The sequence below is a fragment of the Polyodon spathula genome, chromosome 11 (assembly GCF_017654505.1).
Source record: "Polyodon spathula isolate WHYD16114869_AA chromosome 11, ASM1765450v1, whole genome shotgun sequence".
Lineage (NCBI taxonomy): Eukaryota > Metazoa > Chordata > Actinopteri > Acipenseriformes > Polyodontidae > Polyodon > Polyodon spathula.
Genome location: NC_054544.1, coordinates 4,401,547 through 4,422,600, shown reverse-complemented (window position 1 = coordinate 4,422,600; position 21,054 = coordinate 4,401,547). Strand labels below are relative to the sequence as shown.

Sequence of the window (21,054 nt, the reverse complement as noted above, 5' to 3'; positions counted from 1 at the left end):
CAAACTAAAGATATAAAAACTGATAGTCTTATTCTTTGGTCTCCTATTTTACAGACATCTAGATTACACAGTGAACACTGTAGTCCCACTAACATTGTCAGAGCTCCTCATGCAACTGTAGTTAATATTAGCCCTTGTAGACCACTGGTTCAACATGTTGTTCTTATGTAGTTAGGACCTCATTGATATGCATACAGTATAAAAACATTTACAATTGCAAGGGGAGAACTACAACTAATTGTATCACACACTTTGCACTCACCTCCCTGACGGATTCCTCACTGTAACCTGCTTTTTCAGCCCTGTCTCCAGTGCTTTGCGTTCTGCACTGTAACTTGCATTTTCTGCCCTGATCTCCATCCAGTGCTTTGCATTCCTCGCTGTATCCTGCATTTTCTGCCCTGTCTCCAGTGCTTTGCATTCCTCACTGTAACCTTTGTTTTCTGCCGTGTCTCCAGTGGTTCATCTGTGACTCAGATCTCTGCCAGGCTGCATTCCCCCCGGCCAGACAACACCTCCACTACCAGCCTGCAGCTCCACACCTGCCCTGGCTGCCGGTACACGGTAAGGGTCCACCTCCTAGTGCCAAAGGAACCTTACTCTCTCCGGACCTCGGCTAGCAAACCTCAACGCAGTGTAGCTCTGCCAGGTTAAAGGCTAGGTTTCCCTTTGAGTGTGAAGCTGTTGCAGTGTGCCAGGTATCTGATTCTACAGCGTTGTTACATCTCCATCTAGTAATGCATGACAATTCAAATATGGCAGAAACTTGCGGAAATATGGAACATAGATTCTGCATTGCCTCAAAATGCAACCTCCCTCAAATCTCGTTTTACACAGAAGGCAAGACCTAGTTCCATTTGTGGATTGCAGGACGTGGTCTAGCTGTAAGGCGGTTTAGCTGTAATAAAGGGTTAATCACATTGTCAAACCATTAAACGACTTGGCTCAGCAAGTTAGCCTCCACGTCTCCACCTCTTTGAGCTACTGTAAGGACTGCATGCTGTTGTCCTCGTTCTCCTTTAATACTTCTCTTTTGCACACACTATTTCCTGAACGAGCTGATAGAATGCATTGGGCTGTTGTATGAGGGTTTTCCCTTATAAAAGTTTTCCAAAGTAAAAGCATACCAAAGCGTAATACAGCATAGCGAAAGCATGGTAACACATAGGCATAGTAACAGTGTAAAGCCCAGAGGCATAGCGAGTTGGCTTCCTTAAAGTAGCAGTATTAACAGAGGATCAAAACTTGTTGAGGCTTTTAAAACAAACCCATTATAAACGCTAAAGGGACTGCATAGGATAGCAAAGGCAAGCATGTGGTAATTGTAATAAAACCTGCAGTGTTCATTTATGCTGCCATGGGCCAGAGTGAATCACTGCGGTCCTTTTGTATCTGTTTGTTTCGGTATTTGAATGCATTATCCTTGATAAAAAATGCCCTAATTGTTTTTGCCATTTCCATTTTCATTGTAGTTTCGTACCGTCGGTGTCGTCAAATTATACCAAATGTCAGTTATGTTTTGTCTATCAGTTCAGCCTATCAGTGTTTTCCTGTGTGCACTCGGGGAACATTTACCCTTTAAGCCAAATTGCAGGCTCAATTTAGCTTTGTGATTCCACTGGCAAATGTCAAGAGTACCTTTTGATCCATTCCCATTAACCATGAGTGCAAATAGGTCATCTGTGTGTGTGTGTGTGTGTGTGTGTGTGTGTAATATATATATATATATATATATATATATATATATATATATATATATATATATATATATATATATATATATATATACGTATGGTGAATTTGAAACAAATCTTGAATTATTTATCCTAATATTCTTTTGTAGAAACATAGCCTCTTACTGTTTTTAAGAAAAAGCACAAGACCGCTCTGACTTTAACAATTATAACGGCGATAGCCTTGCCACACTAAAGAATGGAAGAACTTTCCGCTTCCTAGTATATGATTGATCTCAGAACTTTGTCAAGCTGGATCCTAAAGGATCCAAGTGATTCAGCCTCAACAACATGACTAGATAGACCATTTCCCGTCCTCACCACTCTCCGTGTGCTCCTTGCCTCAATCTCTACTTCATTACATCTGTGTGTCCTCCAGTTTCAGTACTGCGCTTAAAGTATTGATTAGGGTTAACTATGGCAACTCCTTTTAAGATGTTAAGTCATGCTGCTGCCGTCCCCCACCCCCTTTTTCTTTGTTCCTGGCTCATTAGATTAAGCTATTTCAGCCTTTCTATGTAGGTCAGTCCACAAGTGAAGATCTACCTGGAGTTAAATATAACCCAGATTCTGACTTTAAAAAAAGTGAAGGTGTGTTCAAGTGCCACGTTCCAAACTGGATGGTAAGCAGGGACAGCAGCCCATGTTGCTTACAAGCACTCAGCGTTAATGCTGTGGAATGAGCTTCATGGTATCCAGGCAGCTAATTATGATAAGCCAGCTTTTAAAGCAGACAGCGTCCCTGTGACTATAGACTAATTGATATAGCTGATTGAGGACTTATGGCTATAATGGCGATCTGACATTTAAATGCTCAGGGGAGCATTACTCCAGCCTCCTGTTGCAGTGCTAATGCAGCATAATTGGTTTAAAGATCATAATTAACCGTGAATAGAGACACTTCCTGTCACCTAATGGGGAGCAATTCCACTACAGAGAGCCAGAGTCTTGGCAGTGTGCGCCAGTAGCAGATCGTTATTTTAGTTTTTTTTTATTTTTGGTTTTTTTTTTGCCATGCAGAACAAGAAATTGACATAAGAACCTGAGAAAGGTTACAAACAAGAGGAGGCCGTTCAGCCCATCTTGCTTGTTTGGTTGTTAGTAGCTTTTTGATTCCAGAATCTCATCATGCAGCTACTTGAAGGATCCCAGGGTGTCAGCTTCAACGACATTTCTGGGGAGTTGGTTCCAGACTTCCACAATTCTCTGTGCAAAAAAAGTTCCTATTTTCTCTTCTGAATGCCCCTTTATCTAATCTCATTTGTGACCACTGGTTCTTGTTTCTTTTTTCAGTTTGAAAAAGTTCCCTGGATCAACATTGTCGATACCTTTTTTAGAATTGTGAATGCTTGAATCAGATCGCCGCATAGTCTTCTTTGTTCAAGACTGAACAGATTCAATTCTTTTAGCCTGTCTGCATATGACATGCCTTTTAAACCCAGAATAATTCTGGTCACTCTTCTTTGCACTCTTTCTATGGTTTTAAGAACAGATGTCTATTCTTAAAACCATAAGTCACTGCCTTTATTATAAGTGTCTGTTTTTAAAGTTACAAAACATACTGTAAGGTCACATTTAGCTAAGCAAATGTAGAAAAAATAAAAAGACAATTGAAGAGAATTGTTGATTTGGTCCTTACTTAAGTGGCAAATATTTTTTGGTAGCTATTCCTGTAAAGATTACTGTTTGATACATGCAAAATCAGCACACAGACATTTCTCTTGATTGGGACCATGAAGAGACCCTTCATCCTTTACATACTCAGGGTTGAGGTCAGGCCACATCATCCAGTTATACAGGTATATGAACCAGAACTCACTTTACTGTTAGAAATGGATGGTGGATAAAGGATTCAATATCTTGACACTTTTTTTTTTTTTGCTTCACAAACATTATTCGTAGTTTGTTATTTATGTGTCTTCCTAAACCATAATCATGTTAACTGTTTTTTCTTGCTAGGTTACCATACGGACATCTGTTTTTCAAGTGCTTGGACAGGTAAGAGAGACTTATTATTATTATTATTATTATTATTATTATTATTATTACATGCACAAATCATGTGTTTTGGCGTTTCAAGTTAAGATGTACTAGTTTCTCATGGGCTTTACGATTCACAACAAAATGTTTGGTAACCCAAATAAAAGAAAAAAGAGAAAAGAAACGGATCACATTTCAGACACTGTTCATTCTGTGTTTTTGAATTCAGCTCATTAAATGATATTAGTTTGTAAAGATAACATTTCAGTAGCTGTCACTTAAACTCGGTATGAGGGATCGAGCAGTACCAGGGCACTGAGTCTTGTCTTGTGAGCCGACCTGCATTGTTCTGGAGGAGTGTCACCCGGTCCAGTTGAACGCTGTCGCCACTCCCCTCCCCTCCCCTCCCCTCCCTGATGCTGCTTGTCTGCAGATGGAATGGTGATGATGATGGTGTACAGCTGGAGGAGGGGTTATTTTGTTTCATTCAGAGTTCCAGGATGCTCGATGTGAATGATCTTTCTGCTCACGTTTAAAGACTTTGCTGCAGCCTTCATTCTTCTCACGCAGACCCTCCCTGTGACCCACCCCGTCCTCTTTCAGTCTCACTTTAAAATCATGGTACTGGGCTTCCTGAAAGTAAGGGGTTGGTTTTATCTGTTTATACCCTTATGTTTGGATGCTGAATTATATATATATATATATATATATATATATATATATATATATATATATATATATATATATATATATATATTATATAAAATATACGGGGTGCTATCTATAGAAATATGAGGTTGCAGTCCAGCGTTATGGGGGCTGCAACAGCTTTTACAATCCCGCTGATAGTGCTGTTGGCTCGACAAGTTCAGACGGGCAGGTTGGCAAACAGCTGCGATTCCTGGAAGGAGCTGGCAAAGGTGACTGACTGTGTGGGGAGAGGGGACTGATTCAGGGCAAGATGACATTAAATATCTTTGAGAGAATCTGCAAAAATGGTGCCCGTTCTCAAGTGTATATCCTAGTGTGAACAAATAATGCATGTCTAATATGTTCAATTCAGTGATTTACTCCCAAACATCAGAATCTTAGAACTACCTTTATAAAAGTTTCCGACAGTAAAAGCATAGCACAGTGTAATAAAGCACAATTAAACCATAGGTAAGCATTGTAAAGCGTATCACATAACATGGCAAGCCAGGGTAAACTATGGTAAACGCATACTATAACCATGAGAAAAGTGCAATAATACCGTGTAACAGGATGGCATGTATGGTGACGTCAGACCCGGAAGAAACACTCAGTACTGCCAGGTGAAATGCGCAGTTTAATCAATAAACAGAAAATAAAAGGTTGCAAGACAAACAAAACACAGGACACGGCACTGGTAGCCAAAACAAAGAGATGAAACAAAACGGACTAACACTAAACAAACAGTAGACTAACAGAAAAACAAACACGGTGAGTCAAGACAGTTCTAACTATTAACTATTATTATTACGATTATTATTATTATTATTATTATTATTATTATTATTATTATAACCTCCGTCTCCAATCTCGTTCTCCACTCGCCAAACACACAACCCCGAGTGAGTGAAAACATGCAGCTTTTGCAGCTGTACCGAGACTCGATTGCTAATCAATCATTCAAATTGAGTCTCGGTACAACTGCACGTGAATTAATAAAGTTCAATTCCCCATGCTCACATTATTACATTTTCCTTGCACGTGAAGTGCTGTGCAATCCTTGTGCCTAAATACAAAACACTCATGTTACACAGACCCGTTTATATTCCGTGTTCCAATGACTATACGCCAACATTAACACACAACACAAACTACACACAGGGGCGGGACTCTTTGCTACATAACGTTTTAAACTTTTCTAAGTTTAACCTATTTATGGGACCTGGCATCCTGTGAATGGCTATCATGAAGCAAATATAATCGGATAGCGACTCATAAACCAGGTCAAGATAACCATCTTTTCTAATCTTCTTATTGCACTACTTGCTGTCTACTGTTTACTCACTACTTGTTAAGCACATGTTCTTCACTTTGTGAGTCCAGATTAATTAAATCCATTTCTGCTGTCCAGACTGATCACTGGGATATAAACCAAGAAAACAATTTCTAGCTGTTTCCCTGCTACTGGGACAGTTACACTGCTGCTTAACAGCTTCAGACTTCCAGGTACTGTATAGATTGGAGGCTCTTTAAACACCAGGTAAGCCTTTGTGAATAGGTCTCTGCTCTGTTTACTGTGCATTTCTTAGCAAGACTTCAGAACAGCTTCCTTTCTTTATTTCTCTCGCTCTCTCTCTCTCTCTCTCTCTCTCTCTCTCTCTCTCTCTCTCTCTCTCTCTCTCTCTCTCTCTCTCTCTCTCTCTCTCTCTCTCTCTCTCTGTCCACAACCGTTGTTTACGAGGAGGCAATAAAACAGCCTGTCTGCAGATCCAGGAATCTGATTTGTCCCTCTGGCTGGGCAAACACCCTCCTCCCTCCTGCTCCTGTTATTTTATAGGTTTTCTGCTCAGCAATGGCCCAGAGCCAGTGATAGTGGAGGGCAGTCCAGTCGCTGCACTCTCCACACTGAAGCACAAAAAACAAGAGGCTTAACAACTTCTCAAAGCTGGAGAAGATCAGGCGGGACGGTTTCTTGGTTCTAGGATTTTTCTTGTTTGTTTTTTGTTTCTTTACTTATGACAGGGGTGTTGTTTGGAAACCAGGGGAAAGAGTGGACATGGCAACAACAATCTTGATTTTATAGACTGACTTTTATGTCATGGTCTCTACCAAGCTCTTACTCTTACTGCACTTAAAACACTGAAAGGAGAGGCTGTAGAAGTTCGAAGCACCCAGACATGGAGTGCAGTGAGGACTACAACGCTGACCACAGTCATCTGCTCACTGAAGCTAACCTGCTGAAGCATGAGCACTTGCTGGAGGTGGCCAGCCCGAGGCTGAATAAGGGAGTCTGCCGCTTTGTCAAGGATGGGGGAAAGGGATTTCTGGAAGCCAGGAAGTTTGCCCAAGTGGATCGCTGGCTAATGGAGGTGGAGGCAGAGAGGCAGGCAGGACAGGGTCAAGCAAAGGCACCCCGCTTCCGTTCTGCTAGCCAGCTAGTGCCCAAACAGGCCGCCATCTTCCAGGTGTTTCCGCTGCACTCATGGTCCGGCAGCGAGGGAGTGAAGGCTCTGGAGCCGGCAAGAAAGGCCGACATGTTGACAATCAAGTCCCTCTGCACCTCAAGCCCGCGCCACAAGAGGGCACTGGCCCCCTACAGCCAGGTCCGCCTGGAAGATCGATTTTACAAAGTGGGCAACCAAAACCAGGGTGCCGCCAAGTCCATGCCCCAATCTGGTGCCAGTCGCTGGGTCCTCCCTTCACCTAGGCTGTGCCCCAAGACCAGGCCCTGCTTGGAGATGGAGTCGCGCTGGAAAACAAACCTCCCGGAGCTCTCCAAGGGCACCTCCATGGCAGCAGCAGCAGTCCCATCAAAGTACACCAACACAGGGAAGAAGCTGAAGAGATCCAGCCCTCCCAAAGCACCTTAGGGTGCTCCACACCACATAACTGCTGGGTTAGAGACCCAGTCCTTCATTTCAGAACTACTCTGATACCAGCAATCATGTACCTGCTGAATCTACTGAAGTAGTACCACCTCAGCCTGTAGGTTTCACACTGGTCTGATTGCACAGACCCGTTAATTGGGGGTAGTTCAGGACTGGGTGCAGGACTAGTGTGAGTTTCTAACTCAGCCTCCAAGCATCTGGGATGGATTGTTCTCTGTACCTATGGAAACAATGCTGCTTTTTTTTTTTTTTTTTTAAATGCCATCAGTCTGGAAAAACTCTTTTATAAACTGGTGCTTACAGATTCATGCCTGCACAGAATTGTTGGAATGGATTGATTTTTCCTGATGGGGGAACAGGGCACAATGAGGGAATGGATTCCAGAGCTGTAACAGTGAGGGCTGAAGAGGTGGAGAAGGAGGGTCGATGGGTGGGATGCATATCAGCAGCACTGAACTGGAATAATAAGGACCTGGATTAACATATACTTTTAAACTAGCTTGGGAACTGTAAATGAGCCCATGTACAGAGGTTGTAATCAATGGCAATGTCATGCTGCATTCATATACAAACACAAATACTATGTTTGATTTTCATACATGAAAAAGCATTTTTCAAGTGAAAGAAAATCGGGTACTTTTATTGTGACTAACATGCATTATATTTATACTGTGTGTTTGTGTGTGTGTGTGTGTGTGTGTGTGTGTGTGTGTGTGTGTGTGTGTATATATATATATATATATATATATATATATATATATATATATTTTTTTTTTTTTTTTTTTTTACACACACACATGCTGTTTTGGATTTGTGTTTAGTGCAGATTTAGCATGCATTGGAACCAATTTACCTATGTGTGTGTATTTGTCACGTTGCAGATAAAGTGTGTTCAGTAGTTTAGTTTGCTTGTAAACCTCATTGACTCCTAAACACACAGAGGTGTGTGTGTGTGCATGTCTGAGCATGTTTCAATTCTGCTGCACTCTCTGCGTTGCCTGTTTACTAAAATAAACCTTTAAAAAAATGACTAGAAGTCATTCTCAATGCCTGGGAATGTCCTGCGACAGTCTGTGCTCTTAAAAGTAAAAAACAATGAAAGAAAGAAATATTGGTATACACAGTGCTGCCTCGGAAATGCTGTTGCATGAACGAACACTTTTTATCACATCATACAATTTAACTGGTGTTTCAGAAGCGGAACTGAGACTTTACCAGACTCGTTTTTGGAAGGAAGGAATTTAGTCCATTGGTCACTTGAAGTAGGTGGTAGCTATTTTCTTCTTTTCTTGAGTCTAAGTTGCCCTTCTGACAGCAGGAGGTGTGTCTGGGAATATGAATCTCTAGAGCCGGGCTCGTCTGCATTCATGGTTTTAGGGTCCTCTCCCCGGCAGACACACAACACTGCCCGTTACACATGCATTTCTGCTTAGTCAGGGCTGAGATCTGAATCAAGGTACAAAATAGCAAAGAGGCTGGAACCTGTATGAGGTATTCAATGCAAGTTCACCTCCTTGTGTTTTCTCAAGAGGTCCTATCACAGCCCTGCCCTGTGTTTGTTTGAGCTGTGGAGGTGTGCCGTTGGTCTTATGAAATCATGAAGTCATCCTGTTCTTGTAATAGTTCTTTTGAAAGAGATTTAAATGGCATTTTGCAAATCCTGTTAGCCAGTGACATTCCTGCTAAACTGAACCCCCTTTTCTTTCCTGAGCTGCAATATGACAGCGTGGGGCCACTTTATTAGGAACTCCTGGGGCAAGTCAAGGAGATGAGCTGACCCATGTGAAGGGTTTCACGATTGACTGTGCCGTATATATACGCCCCAGAGCTGTTAGATAGATGGCCCTGAAAGCAAAGATATGTCTGAGGTTTTGAAAGTCTAGCAAAACAGTACAGCAATTCAAAAGTATTTAAAAGTTTAGACTTTCACTTCAAAATAATCCACAGCAGTATGCGCTAAGCATGTCCTGTTGTAATGTGAAGGCACAACTTTTTAAAATCTGCTTTTCATTTTTCCAGATACTTCGGTTCCACTGCTCCTGCCTGCCTGTCTACATCGCTGTCAGTATCCTCCTGGCGTACGAGGGCCAGCTCTACTCCCTGCTCATCACAGGTAAGCCACAGGGCTGCAGCTGCCTTCTCTCAGCTCCAGCCCCCTGGACTGCATATGGAGTGAGCAATAGAGGCTTCACAGTTGTTTCTGCACAATGAACAAATAAACAAATGCATTTCATTCCAAACTATTTTAGATTGCAAAATTACCTGAAAACTACCATAGCATCATCCAGTAAAGGCACTCTGCGTGAATGTAGGATGCGCCCTATAGCCTGGACGTCGTGGATGGGAGGCGGCGCTCAATTGGCTGAGCGTCAGGGGGGGGGGGGGGGGGGGTCTAGGTCGGCCAGGGTGTCCTCGGCTCACCGCGCACCAGCGACCCCTATAGTCTGGCCGGGTGCCTGCAGGCTTGCCTGTTAGCTGCCCGGGAGCTGCATTGTCCTCCTACGCTGTAGCTCCTGGGCGGCTGCACGGTGAATCCGCAGTGTGTAAAGAAGCGGGCGGCTGACGGCACGCTCTTCGGAGGCTCCCGAGTCAGCGCAGGGGTGCTAGCGGTGAGCCGAGCCTAAATAATAATTGGCCATTTTCAAATTGGGAGAAAAATAAAAAAATTGGCAACTACTATATTTTTTAGAAAAAGAAAAAGAAAAAAAAACTACCATAGCATCTGTTTAATATAGATAGATGTGTGTATGTGATAATATGTGATTTTTTATATATCTATACATATATATATAAAATATATAGTATAATGTATATATATATATGTATATATTACATATATAGTATCCCCTTATATATATATATATATATATATATATATATATATATATATATATAATATATATGTATATATATATATATATATATATATATATATATATATATATATATATATATATATATATATATATATATATATATATATGGGGGGGGGGGGGGGGGGGGGGGGGCATGTCGGGGTTCCCCCCAAGACTAAAATGCTGGTGGGTGGTGGGTGTGTGCTGGCTGTGGGACACACCCAGTCCTGATTGTTTCCTCTGTGTTCAGGTCACACTGTGGAGCTAGGGAAGGCTCTGAGTGCCTCTGCTAAACCATACAGAGTAGTGCCGGTCATCAACATCCTTCTGTATCTCTTGAGGTGAGCTCCCTTTACACTGTGCAGTCATTCTGTGCTCCCTTTTACACTGTGCAATCATTCTTTAAACATCAGAGATAACAAACCTAGTATCACACTCTACTGGAGCTAGCTCTTCTGTCTCTGAGGAGAGCTCTTTTTTTTTTTTTGCTTAAAAACACCCTGTCTAGGACATGACAGCAAAAGTGTCCTATAGTAAAAGCATAGCAGAGAGTAATACAGCACGAGCACTGTTTTAAGTGGAAAGAAAAAAAGGCTGAATTCCTCATAAACTGCAGGCTGTTTTGTTGTTGTAACATTAATAAAATGTTTGTGTTTCTCACTAACCACCTGCTTTTAACTGCCCCAGAGGTTGTCTGTCTGGCCAGAGATGTTGGGAACCTGTGTGCACTAAAACCTAACAACTGGTTACTCCAGTCACACAGAGCCTAGTTCACAAGAGAAGTCTTGTGTGTTTTCTATAATAAAAATAGTCAAATGACATTTTCCTCATCACCAGTTCGACTGTCAAACACGGGTGGGCGGGGGGAGGGGGGGGGGTGTGTGTGTGTGGTCACCGGGTGTGTGTGTCAGGAAAGAACAAAAAAACCCCCAGAATATTATGTCTAGTCATGCGTAGTTGTGTGCTGCCCCCTGTGTGCGGTGCCTCATCCATCGCTGTGAGCCCTGTGCTGAAGGTGATGTGGTCGACTGGCATGGCCTGGCATGACCCGTCACATTGATGCTTTAGCCTGCTTGTCTGCCTGGGGCATGCCTTGAGGGACTATCTCTCCAGTTTGTTCAGACCGCTGCCTCCCCTGGAACAAACCATACAGGAATATCCAAGGAGTTTACACATGAAACTGCCTTCCCGGAGGAGCGCAGCTTCGTTAAAGATTCAGGAGAAGGTTTCGGCCGGGTTCTTGCAGATGGAAGTGTTAGCACTGCGTTAGCATTGTCTGGTATCTAAAACTATCCAGGTGCAGCCTCTCTAATGAGTGAAACACACTGCAAGTGACACCAATGCTTTTATTAGTACTGAGTGTAAAGGATACCCATACCCAGGGTTAAGATCCAAGGGGAAGTGAAGGTTTTTATACAAGGGAGAGAGATGCTTATATTAAGTTTTCTTTTATATTGACAAGCTTAAATTGCTCAATGAAGGTTTTTTTTTTTTTTTAAAGATACCCAGGGGTAGTGGGCTCAAAACCAAGCTGTTCAATACAGGCGGTAATGTCATGAAACTGTAGTTGCTTCTCACTCGTTCAGTAACATTGCCTGTAATAACTGGAATGAAACAGAGAGTGATTAAATAGGAGCCAGAGGAATATTAAAGGAAAAAAGATTTAAGACATAATTTGGGTAGGGCTCAAACCCCTCCTGGGAATGCACGTGCTGTCACTACATCCTGGTGTCTGTCTTCCTGCAGTGTGGGCTGGCTCCAGGCAGGCTGGTCCGCCCTGTCCCTGCCTCCGCTGGACGTGCCCCCCCTCAGTGAGGAGGGGGGTGACTGGTCCCCGCTGGTGTCTCTACTTCTCTTCATGTTCGGCTCTGCAATCGCCTACTGGGGCAGCGCTCTGCTGGGCCTGGCACTGAGCCTGCTGTCCGTCCCACTGTCAGCTATCCACAGGTAAGAGGCTCAGAGGCTTGCTCAGGTCATTGTGTACCATGGGTTCTTGACAGTGTTTGTAATTGAGGAGGCATTGATGTTTCTACTTGTACATACTGTTGATTTAGGTCTTGATCTGTTTTTTTTCCATGATACTGATCGGGATGTACAGTGCGCATGCCCATGATGAACTCGTTAGATGACTTTGTTTTTTGTTTGTTGCTGTTTGTTCCTAAGCTGTGTTGAAGTTGGTGTTAGTAGTTAGATGAAAGGCAGAAAGACAGACTTCCAAACTTTAGATTAGTTGAGAGCATGTACAGGTTGAATTGTATAAGCGCTGTATTGTCCTCTGTGTGTGTATAAGGACCCTTCACAAATTCACCTTTCAGTATTTCATGTGTTTGTTACATTTTTTTTATGTGTATGTCAGCTAATGAAATAAAAAGGGAGCATTGTATTTGAATCCCACGTCCTGACCCGTCCCGCCCCCTCCCATCCTGTCCCCTCTCCCCCTCCATACAGACCGTCCACTTCTCCGAGTAGCGGCAAGCTGGGCTCACGCGGTCAGATAAGTCTTATGGTCTTCCTGGTGGTCATCTGCAGGACAACCTGTGGAGCCCTGGCCCTGATAATCACCTATCTTATCTACCTGTACAAGGTGAGTTCACAGTATATCTGGACCAGGTCAGGTAGGGCTTCAACAGTGACTCCCTTGACCAACAAATGTACAGGTACAGTTAGCAGAATCTGGGCTGCTTCCCCTTCAAGTTCCTGTTCTCAGTTAGTATTCCTCTGACGTGATCTTTTTTTTTTTTTACACACTGTAAAGAAAATTCGGCACATAAAGAAGATGTATGAGGGTGCAGCGAAAGTAGCCTTTACCTCTCCTGTGTAATTTGTAGACATCTGTCACAATTACAGCCCACGGCTCTTGTTTATTTTTAGCCGGTATCATTTCCTCAAAAGGTAATTTTCTCCTTTGACTGTCTCCTCAGCTCTGCTGTTAATTTGTTTTTTTTTTTTTTTTCCTCCTGTAGGTTTTGAGGCTGCAGATGTCAGAGAGAACACTGAAACATGTGCTCAACCTGGTGAGTAATGTGTGACTGTGTGTGTACGTGACTGTGAGCATGACACAGAACATATGCACACTGCTCTACCCTGGGCAAAACATTTCTAAGAGATGAGAAGCCTCTGCCATATCACTGTCAGCAGGGTGTAGGGCAGCGGTGGGCAGCCTGCCCTCACAAGTCTGCAAGATACTTGATTTGTTCTGGAGGGTCCCATGTGTGATTACCTTGCCTGTGGTTTATCATGTCTCCAGGACCCCTTGAAGCACATACTAACTTTAAGACTCACTGCAGTATCTGTTCAGATCCTCATGTAGTTAATCATGGAATTGTTGCTATTCAACCTGTGCTGGAGAAGAGCCCTTGAGGAAAGGATTTCCTGTAGTAATTGACAAATTCATAATTCTGATTGGTCCTGAATGAATGATTAGTTCTCTCCACAGGGCCCGAGGCAGTCTCCGAGCAGAGCCGCAGGTCCAGGGGTCTGTGTGAAGGAGGGAGGTGGGGGGGCGGTGGAGGCCCCAGGGCCCCAGGAGCCAGCGGTCAGCTGTAACAGCAGTGGTCTGGTCTCTGTCTCCATGTTGGAGGACACCAGCGAGGACCTGTACCTGCACCTGACTCTGCTCACCCTGCTCACCCTGCCTGTGCTGCTGAGTGCACCCTCCTTCATCTACTGGACGAAGAACCTCAGGTAAAAGAGGTTCTGTTCACAAAACCTCAACGACTGCGTCAAGGAATGTTTTCTAAATGACTGTTTTGTACTTTTTAAAGCCCTTTTTTATTCAGTCAAGCTTGCAGTTCATTAAACCTCCTTCAGATGTTTTTAGAGGGAGGGTTTATTGCAATTTTCATAGCGTTGCTTAATCTGTGTTTATAAACACGGTCCCGTTAAAGTTTAATGAACAGGAGGCCATATCCTTTTCATCAGGAACAATGAAATATGAGATGCTGATACAGTGATTGGTTGGTGTGACCTAATTGTGGGTGCCCTTCTCTGCCCAGGACTTTTGTGCACCTCTTTGTTGTGATGGCTCCTGTTCTTGCACTACTGTGACTTGCCCCTCCTGACTGACACCCCCTCTTCTGTGCGTTGACCGGTGGCTCTGTTGTCTCCCGCAGGTATAGCCTGCGCCTCGACCCTGACCCCTGCTGGCCAGTGGCCATTGTCCTGGTCATTTCTGCAGTGCTGCTTATGAGCTCCAGCACAGCTTCAATACGAACTAGGTCTGTCTGTCCGTTTGTCCATTCTCTGTGGCTGATATGAGTTCCCCTTGTGTGTGTTTTTTTAATAGACAATGACCTGTGCATAATACAAAAGGAACAGTGCAAACTGTAATTCAAGACTCCCATTGCATAGCAGTTTTAGCTATTCAGCTTGTATAGTGAGATTAATTAGGTCGCATAAATCTTACAAGAACCTGGTATGGCAGAAACTGCTACGCTACTGGAATCTTCAATTATTCTCTGCCATATACATGTTCTGCTGATCCTTGCTACAGCGCTCCCCCTTTATAACATTGTAGGTAATTTGTATACTAGTGGAATGGAATTAGAACATGGTATAATGGGCCACCTTATAACAAGGGAGCACTGTACTTACAGTTCCTTATCTTTTATCAACTACCCTTACTGTTTGTTTTTAGTTACTCTTATGCACATGCACATTAACTCTCTCTCACACACAGACGCGCACACACAGGCAAACGATAATATAATGTCAGCTGTATTGTTTATACAGTAGAGTATGTGCAGTGCAATGGTAATCTATTTAATATTCATTCAAAGTCTTTTCCACAAACACGTAAATGTTGCACATGTCGTCTCGCTCACATTAATGTTGCTTCATAAAACAGTAATAGCACTCTCATGGAGGCTTTCTCATTATGACTTTGTTAAATTGGATCCAAACATTCCTAAACGTTCATCCTGAGTCCTCACATTGCCCTTCTCTTTCTTGCAGTAAACTGTTGAAGGTCAGCGCCAGGCTGCAGCTTCCTGTGTCTATCGCCATGGTGGCATTCGCTCTGCTGCACCTCTACAGAGTGTCTCACTTCATTGCCCTCACCCTGAGTCTGCACGCACTCAGCTGCTTGATATAGCTCCTTTAAAAAAAAAAAAACAGTCCGCCATTGTGTGTGCAGCCCTCTTCAAGAAGCCTGTGCAGGTCCACAGCGCAAATGCTCCAACGCAACCCTTTTCACATTTACTCTGATGTGCAGAGTTATGCAGAGAAACGTATCTGCTCACGCCTTTATCAGTGGAATATTTAAATGTGTTTTAGAAGTTAGGGATGAATTAACTACAAGAACGAGAAGAAACTGAATATTTCTCACTCATGGTTGGCTTAACTGTCTACAAGAAACAACATAACAGTGAAGGCATTAGCCAAAACGTTTGTCTGAGTTTCCTATTGCTTTGCTTACATTTCCATCTACCTACCATGCACATGCTCCTGTCTGCCTATGGTTGGGTTCACTTTAGGAAGATGGTGTTCAGTGAACACTGTAGCCCATTGCTTTATCCACTGAGCTGCCTTCCACACAGCAGCCCAGTGCTGTAACAACCCAATCAAGCTGCAGTATCTTCCATGCTCCGGTCCAGCACTCTAACCAATGAGCTATTTGATGAAGCTACCTACAAAATCCCCACCCACCACCTCAAAAAAGAACTATTTAAAATGAAGTGCACTTTATTTGAATGTGTGGTGCTTCACTCGCTCCACTTTCAGCCTTGTGTTAGATTTGTTGAGTGAGACCAAACTGCACCGAAAGCACTTAGTGGAATCATTTGTACTCATTTTTGCAAGCCATAACTAGAATAAAAAAACTGATTCTCTGGATGTAAAAATAAAACCTGTTGAGCTCTCTGCAGTGTTTGAAATCCTGACAGGAGAAGGCATTGCACAAAGAAACAAGAGTGTTGCGCAGACTTTTACATAACGTTACAGTTCTGCTCTTTGGACACAATACAGTTGTGAGAGGATTGTTTTGTATGTTGTATCTCCTCAGCTGTATGAAGAATCATTGAATATCTTTGTGAAACGGAAGGATCATGTACAGTGCATTGTGATCCTCATTTTGCCTTACACTGTGTGTCAAATGCAAAAAAAATTCACAAAATGTTTAGCCCTAGAAAAAGGTCTTAACCCTTTAGGGTACAAAGCACATAAGTGTCCCACAAATAAAACAATGCAAATGTTCTTCTTTTTGCAATGAGGTGCACAAAACGGTTTAAAATGTACTGACAGGTTGGATCAGTGAGTTTTCTTGTGATAGTTGAGTCACTTTCAAATGTATTTTAAGAAGAAAACCCTTTTAGTAACTGCTCAATTCCTTGTGTATCCTATGGGTTCATAAATTTGATTCTTATATTGAGCCTAGCACCAAATATGCCAAATTAAAAAAGGGTTGTCTTGGGAATTACCTCCCCACTAATGTTTTGTGATATTCCACCATCGCATTATAACTAAGTTTTTAGATCTAGGATTTGAATTATTTTTGTAGACCTGTTTTGTATTTTTATTGTGTGTGTGTGTGTGCATATATATATATATATATATATATATATATATATATATATATATATATATATATATATATATAAAATTGTACAGTACAGGGAAACTTTGCAGACAGATGCTGTTCCTTTTTAGTGTGCTGTTTGCTCTGGAAGTCACTGTGTTTTCTACGACTGTATTGGGGGGTTGCAGATTGTGAACAGGCGAAGCACTGGAACGTGTTACAAACGTGAGCAATTCGCTAGAATGTAACAGAAACAATACGGGTGCAATTTTATTCTGCAGATTTCTTAAAACAAACACTTTTTAAATTTCTTGCTACTAAAAGACAATTTTGCAAATACCAGGGACTGCAAAATCCTCCAAAAACCAAATGATTTGCAGTACTTCGTCACAGCCACTAGACTACACTAAGAGGAATGCTTTTGAGGGTGTCAATACCTCATCACAGCCCCAGGTTCATACCAATACTGTAGATTGCTAGCGACATGTTTGCTGCACATTCTAGTAATAGGGCACTCTGATTGAATGTGATGTGTGTGCAACCTTTAAAGGGCTGAATTCACGGACGATTTTGGTAAAGTTATATAATTAGGTAATATATGCAAGAACCCCCACCTCTGAGGAGAGAGGCTGGTAATGCTCAGTCACAGATTATACACAGTGCTCCATTGCTGTAATGCAACTTGCTGTAGTGCAGGCACTTGCACATGCAGCTAACCTTAACAGCTGTGGCTCCCAATGGCTGCATTTTAATAAGGAAGCATTGCAAAACGTTTTGAAGGAACCCTGAGATTGCTGACAATTGTGTTGGATTATCCGCTACTGAGTCTAATCAACCCCCCCCCCCCCCCCACCCTCCCAATATGCTCTGCTGTCTAAAGGGTGGGCTGTAGGGCCTAGAGATTATCTTACTCAGCAGCTCGACCCTGATTTTACACGTTATCTACTTACTGCCTCTGTAGAATCCTAGTGGGTCTTCACTGTGTTTCAGACTAAAATCAACAACGTTTTATAAAGAAGTAAGAAGATAGTCAGTGCCTTTTGCAGAAATGCTACGTCTTCCTTTCCTAAAGAATTCCTCCTCTGGTAGTCGTGTGTGCATTGTATACAGAGCTAATGACAGCGCTGGAGAGCTGAGAGTGGAGTGTTTAAACTAGTGCTCAATATTATTAAAGTACAGGGTATTATCCTTTAATGTTATCAGAACTGGAGGTGGGTTTTCCTTTTTCTCAATCAAAAGACTGGCATTTCTGCTTTCTACTCTGCCGCTAGGCTTCTACTAGCACCCTGCTATAATTGACATGTACTGTGTGTGTCTGTGAACTGTGAGCTGGTGTTGGAATGCAATTACATGTACTTAACTGAACATTGGTTATTTCATTGTTTTTTGACAGAGCTGTCAATGGATCATGTCCTGTAATAGTGTGTAGTACAGTGTGTATGGTTTAACTCATCCATCTAGTACTAACTAGAAAGACAGTGACGTGTGTAATGTAGATCTGTATTATTTGACTTGGTGGTGCACTATGTAATGTATTGAGTATAAAGTGAACAGTTTTTATTTTATCTGATGTACTTCAGTGGTTTTTTGGGTGTTCAAGTGTATGTGATACTCGGGTGCAGCACTCGGAGGATGCTGCAGATGAGATTGGTGTTTTCTCTTGTTTTCTTTTCCATTCCCGCTGTGCAGTTTCTGAATAATTAAAACAATTTACCAAGATTACAAAAACAGGGTTTTTTGTTCTGCCTCTCCCACTGGTAACACTTAACTCACTCATTGCTGTCCTATCAGCTACATAACATGCCCATTCCTCTACCCTTCCAGTGCATGACTGCGGAGCCTGCATTATGAGTTTCCAACATAGAATGAGATACAGACAGACTGCTGGGATTCCAGGATGCTCAAAGCTACAGTCTGCCAATGACAGCTGATGAGAGCTGGCAGCAGGAATCCAACAGGATACGACATTTCAACTGAGTTTAATTTAGCCATCCACAGAAGCACATTATGACTTCACATGCCAAGCATGTGGAATGTGCCCCGTCGCTGTGCTGTGCTTAGCTGCTGTTACATTGTATTTATGAAACTTACCTGAACTTCAGTGGAATTAATAGCTGTGAGATATGGCAGCGTTGGATATTGAACTGCCTGTTACCTAAGCAATTACCGACAACACTGACTCTTCAAACACGCTTGAGCATTTCAATTTTTAGTCCAACCCCAAACCTGTCTTTGCAAACGGAAATGAACTCTCCAGTACCACCCACGTTTCCACAGTCGGTCCCCACCTCTTCATTAGTGCTGATCCAGCCAGGCTTGCCCTGGTTTTATGTCAGCCATCCTTTCTTGTTGATTACCCCGCGTTTCTCTGAGGCTGATGTTTATGAGAATGTGCCCCCTCCCTCCAGTTATCCACAGATATTAGCAGAGAATCCCTTTATCCCTTTTAAAATGGAATCGAGTTATATAACACAGCATATTAAACTGGCAGAAGCTAGATGGCTTCTTTAACCCTGGCTGTCTGGCTGTAGCTGCCCAGTGCATTTCAGACTGCTGATCTCTCTCTATTAATGTTTTGTAGTGCTCATCACTCAATAACTTTCCAGAAGGATAATCTCTCGATTACAAAAAAAATTACATCTTCTTCACTGGTATTTGATATTTTGCCAAACTTTCTTTCTTTCTTTATTTTTATTTTTAACTGTAATTAAATTGGGACCTATCAGTTATTTATATCAGGTATTATTTCCTTGTATACCAGAAGAAAATAATATAAAAAAGGAAGTAATAATGGCATCATCTTAAGCTTGCATCCAGGGTTATTATTTTAATTCTGAAAAAGTTATGAAAATGATATTATCAGGGCATTTTCTAAAAATATCTTTTGCGAAATACCACCAAAGAACCTTGTGATCCTGGCTCACTTTAATGGAGATTAAAATGACAAAGGAATCTGAAGGGAGAGAGATGTCTCTCAGCTGTAATATGTGATCAGAACCCTGGGGTTCAAGAAAGCACAGTCTAATAAATCCTAGCCCTCATCTGAATGGATCAGATAAGCGAGCGTTCGTTACAGTGACACTGAGTCCAAACTTTATAATCAGCTCGTTTCCAGCTCATCGAGATCCTTTATTCTGAGAATGTTATAAACTAGCCTGACCTTTCCCAGCACATATTCTCTAACTGGATTACGGTCTATTTAAGTCATTCCTTCTTGGTTGGACCGCCTGAAGCCCCTATTTTTTTTATTTTATTTATGTGCTTTGTGATTGTATTAGAAAGCAGTTAGGCATTTAAACCATCCTGATTGATAAGTAATGTGCTGGGAAGTCAGGCACAGCCCCAGTCAGGAATAGGAACGGTGGGCTGTGATTAGTCTGTCTGTCAGTCAGTTCAGGTGAGTCACATTCTGGAGCTCTCCGTGGTCCTGAAGGGCTAATGTCGTTCAGTCCTTTGTGTGTATTTTTGGCCCATGGATAAAAGTGGCTTATCCTTTTATTGCTGTTTTGTGTTTGCCGCTGCAAGTATTTAAAGTTTTTTTTTTTTTTTTTTTTTTTTTTTTTTAACACAATGTTCAAAACTTTTGGAAGAAAGAACCGTGGGGAAAAAACAAAACTGTTGAACCGATCCAGTTTTGCTAGGGGTTTGAAGATCTTAATCAAAGTGCTTTCCTTGCTTCCACTTTGTAGCTATAGCAGAAGATTTGCACATAGAAGGTTGCCGCAGTTTAACTTCTCACAAGGTTGCCTGTGTGAGTGTGCACAGCTGTGCCTGCACTACTGGCACTTCATCTAATAAATACAATGAAGAGTGATCTTCATACTGGTATTGGCCCACTTGACAGGAATACATTTTCAAAAGTAAATGAAAGACCAGCATATCAGTGAGCATGTGAATTCATGTCCTTTGAAACTACTTTCTTTAGTGGGCACTGTCCACCTCCCTCGCCTAGTCTGATAAAACAGGTTAGGGGTACAGCCTGATTATCCCCTGGGTACAGGTCTACTGCTCTTACTGTTGCTATGCTGACACATGACAATATTTACAGAGGGATTTTAAAAGTCCCCTGGCGAATGAAGACTGTGCCATAGCCGTTTCAAAGAAAACTAATATGTACTTGGAGGTCACAGATATTTCAGAAACACAACGCTATAGAAATAACAGTTAAAGCGAACTCCTGTCCCTCCAATGGTTGAGCAGGAATCGGGTCATGTGACCTTCCAAGAAGTTATTTGATACCAGGATGAAACACTCACTTTTTTTTATCTACAGTACAGTTGTCAGTATATCCTCGATTAAAGAATAAAAAAGACAGGACAGGGGAACCAGTGGTGCTAATATAAATAAGAATCCAGACCCAAAATGGATTTTAAAACTTTGTTTAGACCTCCTTC

At 42.2% G+C, this 21,054-nt stretch overlaps 1 protein-coding gene across 2 annotated transcripts in view; it reads left to right on the top strand.

The window, feature by feature from the left end:
• LOC121323586 (GPI inositol-deacylase-like) overlaps positions 1-16,688 on the top strand; it is a 36,843-nt gene extending 20,155 nt beyond the window's left edge. Inside the window, exons 18-27 of one of the 2 annotated variants that reach the window (XM_041264726.1) lie at positions 459-564; positions 3,693-3,731; positions 9,311-9,404; positions 10,397-10,487; positions 11,893-12,093; positions 12,595-12,730; positions 13,110-13,160; positions 13,583-13,830; positions 14,259-14,363; positions 15,100-16,688. In XM_041264726.1, coding sequence (XP_041120660.1) covers positions 459-564; positions 3,693-3,731; positions 9,311-9,404; positions 10,397-10,487; positions 11,893-12,093; positions 12,595-12,730; positions 13,110-13,160; positions 13,583-13,830; positions 14,259-14,363; positions 15,100-15,238 — 1,210 coding nt within the window. In that variant the 3' untranslated portion in view covers positions 15,239-16,688. Of the gene's footprint in view, positions 1-458; positions 565-3,692; positions 3,732-9,310; positions 9,405-10,396; positions 10,488-11,892; positions 12,094-12,594; positions 12,731-13,109; positions 13,161-13,582; positions 13,831-14,141; positions 14,220-14,258; positions 14,364-15,099 lie in introns of those variants that run through there. The other variant, XM_041264727.1, reaches the window with a different exon arrangement.
• Positions 16,689-21,054: the final 4,366 nt, after the last annotated feature.